We start from the raw sequence: 13,504 nt of genomic DNA, 5'->3' as shown, positions 1-13,504 counted from the left end.
CTGAATCTTCAAACCGCCATTTGTCTCACTGATTCTTTCCTCCAGCATATAAACACCACTCCACAGTCTGGGCTCAACACTGTCCTTCTCATTCATTCACTCACAACCCCCCTCTCTGGCCTCCTTTTCCAAGACATGCAGTCAGACGCTTACCCTTTCATCTCTGCTTCTTCATCTATCATTTGCTCAGCCCGCTACCTTTAGGTTCTTTCCAGCCACTGCGCCTGGGCATGGAATGTCTTCTGCTCTTTCGCCTTCCCAGCTTTGACTTAACTCAGTGGCCACCACGTCCAGGAAGCCTTTTGCCTGTGCTGGAGTTTGGTGCTTTGCCTCTTTGTTTTCATAGAACCCTGTGCTAAGCTCCATCAGCATATTCGTCACGCTGCATTATGTCTATTTCTATTCCTAACACTTAGCATAGTACGTGACATACAGTAGATGATCGATAAATACTGAATCAATCTACTATTGGTTTAAGCTGATTATTTCCATTACTACTTAATAATGCAATGATTTTATTGTTCAGCAGCATCTACTAACATATTATTTGTATTAATATTTTAAACCAAAATCCCAAGAGATACCCCAAACAGAACTTTGTCCATTTTATTACTAAATAATTATGTATTTCCTGGCCCAAACAATCTAAGTAGACTAGAAAGCCAAAGCAAAATAAAGACTATCAACTCAAATAAAAAATGAAACATTACCAATACTGTAAATATCTTTGGATGTTCTGTTTAGTTGCCAGAGTAAAACATACTAGCAAGAAATATTTAAGCTAATAAAATTGAGGATAACAGATGTTGCAGAAACACATGTTCAAGCTAACATTTTAAACTGTATTAAATAAACTGTACTGATCAATTATTTTTCCGCATGCCAAATCTTTCAATTCTTATACACGTTACCTTCATTTCCAAAATTTCACTATTAATGGTAAATTCTGGTAATTTCCTAGCAAGAGTAGGTGTATACGAACAATTTGCATATTGATATTAATTTTTAAATGGCTGCAATGGATTTCTTTTGAAGATTCATCTTCATTTTTCATAGTAAAGATGTGAAGGAATCTACATCAAACCCAAAGAACGTCTAATAAAAAGATATATATTATACTAAAGAGGAAAAATCATAAAAAAGTATTTTGTCTTGAAAATTAACATTCTACTAAAAAGTGAAAACTTAGTGAATAAAGAATCAAATGACACCAACAACTAAACGCATGGGAACTTCCAGGTATTGCTTGAATCCCAATTTACAATGACCGAGAGTGAGAGAGTCTAGGGAAAGCAACTAGTTAATATGTATTAACCAGACGTTTTGTAGGGAGTACTGTCCTGGTTTCCTAAATATCAATTAAATATGCCATACTTCCTTGATTTATAAGATGTAATTAACTGTAAGATACCATCAACTAAATTACACATACCATGTTAAATGTACATAGAAAACATAAGATACATCCTAATTACAAAGACAAGTAAAATGGGAAAGAATATGTGTCTAGAATTAAGGAAATACTGTATTATCTCTTTTTATAGCTTTATGGAGATATTATTTACATGCCATAAAATTCATCCATATAAGTGTACAATTCAATGTTTTTTCCGTATATTTACAGAGTGATGCAACCATCAATCAATTTTAGAACATTCTATCAGCTGCAAAAGAAGCCTCTATACCCATGAGCAGTCACTTACTTTTCCCAACTGTCCTCCCTACGATCCCCAACCACAGGCAATCACTAGTTTCATTTCTATCTCTATGGATTTGCTTTTTCTAGATATTCCATACAAATGGGATCATATAATATGTGGTCTTTTGTGATCAGTTTCTTTCAATTAACATGTTTTTGAGGTTCATACATGTCACATGTACCAATACTTTATTCCTTTTATTGTTGAATAATATTACATTGTGTGGATATACCACATTCTGTTCATTCATTCATCAGTTTAGGGACATTTGAGTTGTTTCTACTATTTGGCTATTATGAATAGTGCTGCTATGAATATTCCCATACAAGTTTTTATGTAGACACATGTTTTCAATTCTCTTGGGTAGATACTTAGAAATGAAATTGCTGGGTCATATGATAACTCTGTGTTTAACATTTTGAGGAACTGGCAAACTGTTTTCCAAAGAAGTTGCACCATTTTATATTTCTACCAGCAACACGAGTTTCAATTTTCTCTACATTCTTATCAACACTTGTTATCGTCTGTCTTTATCATAGTTATTCTATGTATTATATCTTAAGAGTATAATATTTCATAGAACACTAAAGAAAAATGAATTAACCCTGTAACAGCTGGAAATTTACATTGGAATATTTCTCCACTACCAACGGGAGCTCTGCATTGCTCTTCTAGTTGACGTGGTCTCCCTTCTGATAAACAAAAGTACTTTAAAAATGTCTAGGGTACTTTGGTGGTGGACTCTGGGATAGTAAAACAATTTATTCTCTATGTAAGGCTAAGGTGACAACAGAGCCAGGGACACTTGTGTTATTAGCATAACCCAAAATGTGAAAAAACAAAACAAAACACTCAGCTTTAACGGTCTGACACTTTATTCTTTTTCTTTATAGCCCTGACTTTAAAACGATTTGCATTTTTTCTGACCATCTTTTTCATCCTAACATCCATCCTAAGTGCTTCACATGTTCACATACAGCAGAGGCTCCCTCCACAATGGTTTTCATTACCTTCACCCTCTGACAAAACCCTGAATGGGAATTTAAAACCCCCGATGAAAAATTAAGGGTGTCCTCATCAGGAAGTGATGCTCCACATACTGAGAGATCACTTGACGATAATTAATACCTGTTAGTCGACTGCTTTAAGGAAGACTACCGATTTAAATTAATATTCTCTCATCGCCTATATCACATCATTTCCACTTACTTTCAGGCTTTGCGTCTGCTGCTGCGTGGCGCATACTCTTCAGCTGGTTTTGTACTCTTTGCAGTCTCTGCACTGCATGAAATAGCTTTAAAATACAATCAGATCCATTACTTGTTTAGTCTATTGAAATCCACCACTCATACAGAGAAGCAATGAAAAATACAAGTACCACATAATTCTTGTGATATAAAAAGAATAAGAACTAAGAAAATTCCTATGTTAAACCCAAAATGTAACTGGTTCTCTCAATACCTTTTCATGTTAAAAAAAAAAAAAGCGCTTTAGAAATTTTTTAAATTATTTGTTGAATTTGATGATCAAGGAAAAATACTTCTTACAGAAATATACGTGCCAGGCTTTTCTCATTATGACATGGTTTTCTTAACTCTAAAGAATGTGAGCATTCTTACAAATGACATCTCAGAATCAGAAACTGATGCTCAGTAACCATTCACGGTCCTGGCAATGCAGTGTAGTAGAACTACTGTGATGCCGAGACAAGTCCTAAGACAGCGGAGCACTTCAACTGCCCGTTTAGAAGGAAATGGGGCTGATTCAAACTATACTTTTAATGTAGAAGTTTGCTCAGTCTTAAGACAGACTTTTAACACAATAAAAGTAATATTTTCTGGTCAAATTATTTTTTCTTCAAGGCAAAGTCTAAAAATATGGAATGTGGGTGTTTTTGAACCTTTTCATGATTTGCTCATTTGCCACTGGAGTCAAGTGTAGAGGATCCTATGATCAGTGAAATAGAAAGGATGTTCTTACAGTCCGAGAGTCTTAGGACACCCTTGAGAGGTTCTAGAATTTTTATCAACAGTTAACCTTACCATTTAACATTACAACAAATAGTCTATAATGTTGGAACAACACGAGTTAAGCACAGGCCAAAAGACTGTGTACAAATACACAAGGAGTATATGATCCAAAACGTTGCGGTCGGCACCACAAAATACTCTTAAAAGAGTATTCCAGCATGTTAACAAAGGCGAACAGGAATTTCTAAAGTTCGTTCTTCACATTTGAATTATCAGAAGGAACTATTTCTTTCATCATGAGAATACAAACTTTTATGTGGATACCTGATTCTTTTGTTCCTGTTTCTGCTGTGCAAGAAATTCTTCTCTCTCTTTTTCGACTCGAAGTTGCCTTGCTATTTTAAGCATCCGTTGATGATTCTGAACTGTTTCCACCTACAGTAAGGGAATAAGTAGTACATGATACTGTCAAGTTTAAGACCGAAATCAGCATGTCACGTGACTCAGACATCCACTTATCATTTCCTTTTGGTAAGCAGTACTCCCTGGAGATGACAGTAAAGCTCCAGACCCCAGGTCCTTAGAAGTTTTGGGCTACTGCCTGGGGAGATTCCCTTTCAGTTAGTGTCATCTGAGTCCATTCTTGACATCCACCCACACCTTGCCTAATCTGTATTTGCATTCCTAAGTCTTTGCAAGTGCTTGGGACTTGAAGCCAAAGTCTTACAGTGCTAATGCTTGCCTTACCCTTTTCTTCAAACGTTCAACTCTCTTAACAAGCTGATCCTTTTCTTCCTCCATTGCACTGATATCCTAAAAAGTAGTCAAGAAGACATGATTAGAAAAAGTATTCTTTGTAAAATTAAATAAGTTCTGATATGATTACGGATCTACCATTTCCATCACTTATAACCATCGTGTTAGAGAACACAGACCCTCTTTCGGATGAAGGACATTTCTATCCTTTCCCCCACCCCTGCCCAGGATTCTTTATGCACTGTAATTGATTTGGCAGCTTGGTGTTCATCTAGAAAAGCAACTAAAACAGGTTATAATGTAGCCAGGTAAAGCTGCCAGCCAGCACATTTGTGTTCTGATTCCAGATATGGGCACATGACTTTTTGAAAATCTTCTAAAAGTGTGCAGGTCTAAAAACACGAACAACAGCTGCTGACATCCCATCTGCTTTGCTAAATACCAAACTATATTCTGCCAATTTTCCATCAAAATTATTTTTAAAGCTATGGTGTTTTCAAGACATAACTTTGCGTCTGGTTTTGTCAATTAACCAGTTCTCTTCCTAAAAATAAAGACTACAAAAATACACCACCTTCCTTTTAACTAGCTCCATAATATTTTTCTAGAGAAAACAAACAACAAACTTCTTGCTCAACCTAAAAACCTAATAGCCTAACTAGCACAGTAATATTAAAAGGAAAACTGTACGTAGTAGTCGGTACTGAGAAGATTTGGGGAAACAGGCGTTCTTACTCACTACTGGTGGTGGTATTGTATTAAAGAACAATATCAAAAGTCTTAAAATAAATGTGTATACCTTCTAGCCCAGTAATTCTACCTCTGGAAATCTGTCCTAATAACATATTCATGAAAGGTTACTGACTGCTCTATAAGGAGTCTCATGGTGCTAATTATATCTAAAATTTGGAAATGACCCAAATATCAGAAGATTATTAAATAAACTATGGTATAATACAATGAAAGTCATTAAAAATTATGCAGAAGAATGTTTAATGACATGAGAAAAAGTCATGATATGACATTACATGAAAGAAGCAGATTACAACACATATATAGTATAATAACAAAATAAAGGTTTAAATAGATTCACTAAAATGTCAGCAGTAGATATATCTAGAATATTGGATTATGAATGAGTTATTTTCTATTTCTTGCTTAGTCATATTTTCTATACAGAATATGTTCGAAAATACTTTCTTTGGTAATGATTGTGAACTTAAAGTTACAGACTCTATTTTATCATTTTGGTTTACTCATGTGACATAATGGAAAAAGAGCAGGTGGACATCGATCACTCTTCTTCCACACTATGTTATAAGTATCTACTTACGGGTCTTTCTCCCCCACTATATGTGAGTTCATCTTTCATTTCTAATACATCCAATAAACTGCTACTGAGAACCTATCATGTGCAGGGCACTGAGATTGGCAATGGGCATATAGTGATCAACAAGACACATACAGACATGGCCCTTGGCCTCATAACGGCTTAAAGATAGCTGGGAAGACAGAAAGTCAAGTAATTACAAGCTTAAAGAGTGTTATAAAATGGAAAAGGGGATCTGAGAGAACTAATCTATCTAGGGAATCAGGGGAGGCCTCCCCGAGGAAGCGACTTCTAATGTTTCTTGATTGAATGAGAAGATAAAGATGACATTGGTAACTCAGGAATTATAAAAATATAAATTCCACAAAAGTGAGAATCAGTGAGTGTTTGAGAAAGAACTCATATACCTGGTGAGAATGTAAAATATTTTTTGGAGAACATTATGTAACCTGCATCAAAAGTCCTAAAAATTTTCACGTGCTTTAATAAGTAATTCCATTTCTAGAAATTTATTCTAAGGAAACGATCACAGATACACAAAGATAAGTTTATGGTAGAAGGTAATCGCAGCATTATCTGTAATAGCAAAAAATGAAAACAAATAAAACCAGAAATGGTTAAACTATCCATACTATGAAATATTATTTAGTCATTAAAAATCATTGTATTGTAGAAAGATAACAATGGGAATATATTCACAATATAATCATTTAAAAAGACACAAAGAATTACGGATAGCATGATCCCCTCTACATACACATGAAAAAAAAAGCCTGAAAGGATATGCAACAAAATGTTAACAACTGAACAATTTTTTTGTGTCCTTTTTTCTACTTTCTACAATATATATCAGATATCTATATACCCATGGTAGTAGTCTACACAGTACAAAGAACTCACTGTGAATTTACCCTGCCCTTGTTAATTTCTCCAGAAGAGAACTAGCAAAAGTCCTACAAAAGAAAATCTACCTCGTGCTATCACTAGTTTCCATGTATTCTTAAGACTCATACAGAATTAACTAAAAACAAAAATGCTAAACCTAACATTATTCAAATCCTAAAAAATACTGTTGTATTTTTTTCTTTACCCTTCTTATCTCTGCTGTAGAAAATCCGGATGTCTTAAGTTGCTCGCATTCTTTATGCAGAGTTTTAAAGGCTTCCATCAACTCTTCATACTGAAAAACAAGTTAAAAAATGATAAACCAATGACTAGATACAGCAGGCTTTCCTTAATCAGGTTACCCATTAACTTATAGCGATTACTTAAATCATTATAAGAACAAAATTAAAAATACATCTTTAAACATTTATTTAGGACACACAAAAGTAGGTCTGATAATCTGGTCACTAAATACTTTCCCGCTTCCTCTCTGGTTACTTTCCCACCTCACACTCTACTCTGATCTTTCAGACTCTGGAGCATTCCACGCTCTCATTTCCCATTTATACCCTAGTCCCTCCGACTCCCCTCATCCCCAACCTGGATAACTCCCATTCATCCTTCAGACCTCAGCATAGATACCACTTCTCTCCCGGAAGACTGCTCCAGCTCCATATCAGAATATCATGATATCAGAGTAGATAACACCTAAAATTATAATTGTCTAGTTACTCATCTGTCTCCCTCCATTAGACAGTGAGAGCCAGGAAGACAAGAATCATACTGATCGTGTATACTTTTATATCCCTGGGGCCTAGCGCAGTATATAATTTATACAGGTATTCAATAAAAAGTAGATCAATGAATGAAAAAAATCACAACTCTTACCCAGTTTTAAAAAAATAGTATTTTTTGTGGGCAATGACAGAAAATTAATAATATTCTTCTTAACTGATCATATCCTATAAATCATTCTAAAACTATTCAGAAAATGTGCATTTTTTTATTAGAGTCTCGGCTAAATGTGTAAGTCATTTTGTATATTCGCTTCAGATATATTTCAAGAACAAATATTCTTTGTAATCATTAATTCTTCCAATAATTAGCTGGGCATATTTAGTACAAACTATTAATAAACTTCCTTCAGAGGAATTCATTTTATCAAATTTATTGACGGGGGAGTGTAGGGAGGAGAAAATGTTTCACATTTACACTTTCCCTATTTCCTACATGAGATAAAGCCTTCGAAGGTAGGGGCTGAGGTGGTCTCATTCTGCTGTATTTCTCCTATGGCATGTCCTGTAGCATTTGATATAATATCTGCATAAATCTTTCAACTGCAGAAATGTGTTAAGAGATCGATATTGACTCTATTTTGAATTACTGCCATGGCTACCCAAAAGAACTAAATATGTGGATAAAAAATCAGTTAGTTGTTTTAATTCAAACCATATTTTAAGCACATACCATATAGAAGCAACTCTATAAAACCCTGGAGATTAAAAAAAAAAAAAGATGGCTAAGACATGATATTTGTATTCATAGACCTCGCAATCTATTGGGGGAGATGGTCTGACAAACTATTCACCACATACCATAAATTTTATTCCATAAGTATATACACAGACCGGCACATATCATTGCTAAACAGAGTGCTAAAATCACAAAGTGCTAAACAGAGGCACTTAAAAAAATCAGTTCTTTGAAGTCTTAAACCTGAATCCTCTCTTTCCATAGTCTCTGATCAGCAATGTGCTCTGAACTGCAGGGGCCAGCCCAGCCAGAACCCTTAGTAGCCAAGAGCTTTAGGACAAAGGCCCAAACCCAGTGTTACCCCAAAACACTGGTGAGGAAAATGCATTGGAATTTCAAATACCCAGCCCTTTCTCAATCTTCTGCCTAATGGATAGTCCTCTGAGATTGCAAGCCTAGCTTCTCTGTCTATACACAATCCTCCCTGGGGCTCGCACATCCCATTTTGCCTGGGAAAGTGTCAATTTATACTTTTTGTCCTGGTGCAATTATTATAATAGCCCTTTTTCTCTCTGATTTGGATGACAAATTGTACAGTTACCTAACTGATCAGCAAAGTGCCTTGCAGTCCTAAGCCTAGCATTCTATCTACCCATAATTCTTAACTTCAGGGTTTTTTGTATCCACATACTCCTATCACTAAATTGGTATTTGTGTGCAAAGTCAATAATTTGATACATGATTACAGTTAAAAAAAACTGATAACTGTTTTACTTTTTGGTGCCACCTGGAAATACAGAGACAGAAAATAGAGATTAACATGTATTTGAACATGTGCACCTTGAAATCCATTACGGTCGTTTTAAAATAATATTATGGATTGAATACCTGTTTATTGGTATCAGCCACAGTTTCATCCTGAAGAAACTCACTTGGTACTTCAAGTTTTATCAAAAAACGGGCTAAATACGCTCTTTTCTTCAGTTCATTAGTTCTCTGAAGAAGCCAGTGGAGCACTGGGTAAATTACAGGTTTACTTCCAATCACCAGACCCTGACGGAAGGTACTCCTAAAAAAGGAAAACACGTACACACGTACACGTACACGTACACACACACACGTAAACCTTGAGAAGAGATAACATTTACTTAAAATGTGATTTACAACGTCCTGAGTGCTTCCCAGGACTATTTAAAAAAGATAAAACCACGGCTATTCTAAAGTCAGTCTGCACATTCACAATAAACATAAGATTAGGCCTTCATCTATCACTGGACTATATGGGAAGCTTGTGTTGGAAGCATTAGTTGGTACAGTCAGCCTTAATACTTCACTTCATTGACTGGGCAGGTTTAAGTTACTGCTTTTATCTAGGATGGCATACCAATGATAAAATGGGTGAGTGGATTTGCCTGACTTTTTTGATTAGGAGAACAAACTAACCCTTTGTTTGACGTCTGTATGACAAAGTGACATTCAAAGTTCAAGATTGTTTTGAAATTCAGTGATGTTCCGAGGCCACTGACTTAGAGAGACCAGACATTGCCTACTAGGAAGACTGACTACAGCCTGTGAGGATTTGGGTAGCAAAGTGTGGTTTTAAGAAAGCAACACGTGATCAGATTCTTACATGTCTGTGGCATTTCCTGGAGGTCTGTATTTAAGAATACCAAGGAGGCTCAACATTCGTTTGGCTGTCTGCTCTGGCATCTCCTCCCTGATATCGACAACTTGCTAACGAATAAAAAAATTTGAAAAAAAAAAATGTTATTGTTGTATATCTAACAAAGAACAACGTTTAAACTCACAAAATTGCTCTGCTAGAGCATAATAGGCACAATGGTCTCTTCATAAAACATTTTAAGTACGGAGGTCCCCAGGTTCCAAGTGAGGTTGCATGCAAGTCAGATCAGGATTCGTATTAAGAATGTCAAGGTTAAAAAAGTCTCCAGAGGAAAAGGCTTGTAGATGAGAGTCATGAACTAACTTGCAATACAATAAAACCTTTTGTAAAATTTTGCATTATCATTCCAGGACCAAGTTTATTTAGGTTTGGAAGTAGAGAAATATTTTCTAAATAAGGTAATTTTATCTCATGGAGAAAGCTTAAAGATCATTTACTATTACTTTACAAGCATAAGGCCTGTAAAATAAGGCCTTATGACAATAAAGCCCAAAGAGGTTAAGTAATTTGCCTAAGACAGATATTTAGAGGCAGAAGCTAGCTTTCTTGCCACCCTTTACATCAGAGAGAAAGAAAAAACTCTTACCTTTGGGTCAATCTCGGCCAGAACATCATTGAGAACTTGTAATAGTTGCATTGGCTCCAGGGAATCAAATGTGATTAAATTATAGTTCTTTCTAAAAGGCTCCTTATTGAGATTGTCCACAATGAATTTGATTTGGTCACTCATAATTAGGTCTTATACCTTGAACCGAAGAGTAAAAATAGAGAAAAAAATTCCTCACTATTGGTAACAAAAGTTCTGGAAAAAAAATCAATATTTAAGCTTATAGGAAGTAGGAACGAAAAATATAATTCTATATGGCATGCAAAAGCTGTGAAGGTGATTTTATTAAAAGAAATCAGGGTGTGAAGACTTTATTATGAATGCTACAATATATACTATTAATATTTAATGGAAATTGTTTTGGGGTATGAATTTGGTGTGACAGCAATCATCTGAATTAACACTGATTAACATAGACAAATGAATAATAAATTATACTTATGTTAACATCTCTACCGTTCAGCTTCACAACTCCACCCAGGGGTAAAAACTTATTAAGTTGTAGATATGCTTCTAATTTTTTTTATTAGTAGCCTATGTTTAAAAATTGGGAGATATTTTTACATTAAAATCCAGATTTCCAGTCTCTCTTGAAAATCAGATCTGGCAACCCTGGGCCCATATTTTTCCATGGCCACACCCAACTGAAGCTGAGTAGAGGCTGCAAGCTTTAGCCTGGGTACACTGTCTTTGGTTTTGTTTTGTTTTCCTCCACCAAGCACTTTTCACCCACTGATGTTATGGGCTTGGCCCTGTAGGCATCGACTCTGGCACCTGTGAGCAATTCAGGCCTTTGTTTCCTTTGCCCTCAATAAGGTAAGAGCCTCATGCTTTCTGGTCTCCACCTCTCCCATTCCAAATCATTTGTAGGCTTCTCACTGCCCACAAAATAAAGTCTAAACTTCTTGGACTTCAAGACACTTCAAGATCTAGCTCAATTTAGCCTTTCCCAACTTTATTTCCAAATTGTTACTTTTCACCCTTTCAAACTCCAGCAGACTGAAATGGTCACTGCTCCCCAGCTGTTCCATCTCTGCCTTCAGGCAATGCTGTTGTCTCTGCCTAGAAGAACTGTTCTCCCCTCCAGAGGTGCAAATCCTACCTGTTTCAGCCCTGCTCACCAAAGGCAGCTTCCTCCAGGAAATCTTTCTCAAACTATCCCCGCCACGTTGTCACCAGAATAGCAGTGCCTGCCCTCCGCATTGACCACACTTCATCTGCTCTGCTCTCCTAGAGTTACTCTTCTATTTTGTACTAGTTACTTAAGTACCTTTTTACTTCGTTACTAAACTGTAAATTCCATAAGGATATATCTATGTCTGATTCCATCTCTGAACACCCACTGCATCGAAAGCAGTGACTTCTTCCACTAGACTGAGTGAATTTGTTCAGAGGCCCAAGGCCAAACAACAACCACCACCACAACATAAGCTTAAGTAGGCTAGCGGTGAGTGAGAAAGGCTGTACCTTTTTTAAAAATTGGGTGATCTGATTCCTTAATTGCTTAAATAGCTTTACCAAGGTTCTTCATGTTTTCTGCATGCAGACATCACTTGTTTAATATGGGAGGAAGTAGTAGAAATTTTGCAGGCAGGCAATGTTTTTAACCACCAATTTTAAAAAATGAATTAAAAACTGAACTGCTAAAAGAAATAAAGAAAACATTACTTCAGTGCTCCCTAATAGTTTTTAACCATGAAATGGATACATGTTATTTTACCCAAGTCATTCCTTGGGGCAGCATGCACTTGCTCTGAAATAGGTTTCTTATATTGAGTGGAGCTGGATACTTAGAAAACATCAAAATGTAAAGACATTATCATTTCTCCATAATTATGATAAAATCATGAGTAAATAATTATTAGTGTTAAATAATAAATCAAAAGACAGTAGAAGGGATAACCAATGTGGTTGATAAATTTGAAGTTTTCTTTTAACTGTAAAGAAAAAAACCTCTACAGAAAATAAATAAAAAACCACATTGGAGATGCAAGTTTTCTAATCTTAAAAGTACTTTAAGTGAAAAAAAAAAAAGTATTTTAAGTGAAAGTCCACGTCATAACCTTCATAGACATATATTTAATTTTTAATGATTCTGAAGTTAAATATAACACACACACGGTTCTTTTTCAAAGAAAACAAAACAAAACACTTGGATAAACAAGTTAAACATTACCAGGAGAGGAAAAGAAATTAGTTGGGTGGCCCCCCTACTTGCCCACCAGCTTTGAGATGGTCACCGGCTAAGGACAAAGATGGAGTGAACAGGTAGGTTGTCTATGCCCAGGGGGCTCTGTGCTCCAAAATTAGCAAAAGCAATTACGCTCCGTGTTCCAGCGGAAAGTCACCACACTAGTTCACAAGCACTTACCCTCCTGAGAACTCGAGGGGTGGGGACAGAATTAAAACCGGGACGTGCGTTTATCTGGCACAACTCGGGACAGAAGCCACGCTGCCCTGCTCTCGGGCTGGCACCAGCTCGGGACCCGCAGCCTCGTGCGATTCCCAAAAATAGTGTCCCTCGGACCCTGGGGATTGGGAGAGGGGACAGGGGACCCCACATCCGACCCAGGCACGTCTAGGCTCCCCGACGGTTGCGTCCGCCGGGGCGCGGCCTGGATCACCGCGAGGAGCCAACCCCCGATGTGGGGGGCTTAATTGCGGCGACCCCTCCACTGGCGAGATGCTGCACTGGGGAGGGGAAGACGGAGTTCTCTCTTATTTCGGGGTTCGGGGAAATTTCCGACCGCGGGTTGGCGAGGTTACCTCAAATTCTCCTCACGGAACCACTTTCTAACACCCCCTGGAAGTATCCGGGCGTTTGTCGGTTCCTAGAGACGAACTCCTTGGCAACGGTTGCTAGGCCGTGGCGTACGTCACTTCCGCCCGGGAGGGCCGCGCGTTTCCGGTAGGGGGTGTGGCTCGGGCGCGCGCGGCCGTGGAGGCTTACGGAGGTGCAAGGCGGAGGGGTGCCGGGCCCGTGTGCACAGTGGGCTCACAGGTCTCAGGTTCTGAGCCACTGCGGCCAGCTTGGAGTATTTGGGGTTGTTATCGCTAATAAACCTTCCCGAACGTTCTGCAGTTTGCAGTTCAGAAAAT

At 37.2% G+C, this 13,504-nt stretch overlaps 1 protein-coding gene across 8 annotated transcripts in view; it reads right to left on the bottom strand.

Annotated features, from left to right (window-relative positions):
- Positions 1-13,269, bottom strand: part of IFT81 (intraflagellar transport 81) — a 68,498-nt gene extending 55,229 nt beyond the window's left edge. For 5 of the 8 annotated variants that reach the window (XM_015587993.2, XM_015587999.2, XM_015587998.2 and 2 more), the window contains exons 1-9: positions 13,172-13,269; positions 11,873-12,048; positions 10,385-10,543; positions 9,745-9,848; positions 9,003-9,183; positions 6,847-6,936; positions 4,418-4,483; positions 3,995-4,105; positions 2,910-2,994 (exon numbers count right to left, since the gene is read on the bottom strand). In XM_015587993.2, coding sequence (XP_015443479.1) covers positions 2,910-2,994; positions 3,995-4,105; positions 4,418-4,483; positions 6,847-6,936; positions 9,003-9,183; positions 9,745-9,848; positions 10,385-10,528 — 781 coding nt within the window. In that variant the 5' untranslated portion in view covers positions 10,529-10,543; positions 11,873-12,048; positions 13,172-13,269. Of the gene's footprint in view, positions 1-2,909; positions 2,995-3,994; positions 4,106-4,417; positions 4,484-6,846; positions 6,937-9,002; positions 9,184-9,744; positions 9,849-10,384; positions 10,544-11,872; positions 12,049-12,776; positions 13,135-13,171 lie in introns of those variants that run through there. The other 3 variants (XM_006910019.3, XM_015587994.2, XM_015587996.2) reach the window with 3 other exon arrangements.
- Positions 13,270-13,504: the final 235 nt, after the last annotated feature.

This window comes from Pteropus alecto, unplaced genomic scaffold, assembly GCF_000325575.1.
Source record: "Pteropus alecto unplaced genomic scaffold, ASM32557v1 scaffold213, whole genome shotgun sequence".
NCBI classification, from domain to species: Eukaryota; Metazoa; Chordata; class Mammalia; order Chiroptera; family Pteropodidae; genus Pteropus; species Pteropus alecto.
Note: the sequence above shows the minus strand (reverse complement) of the source record. Positions and strands in the feature narration are given on the sequence as shown.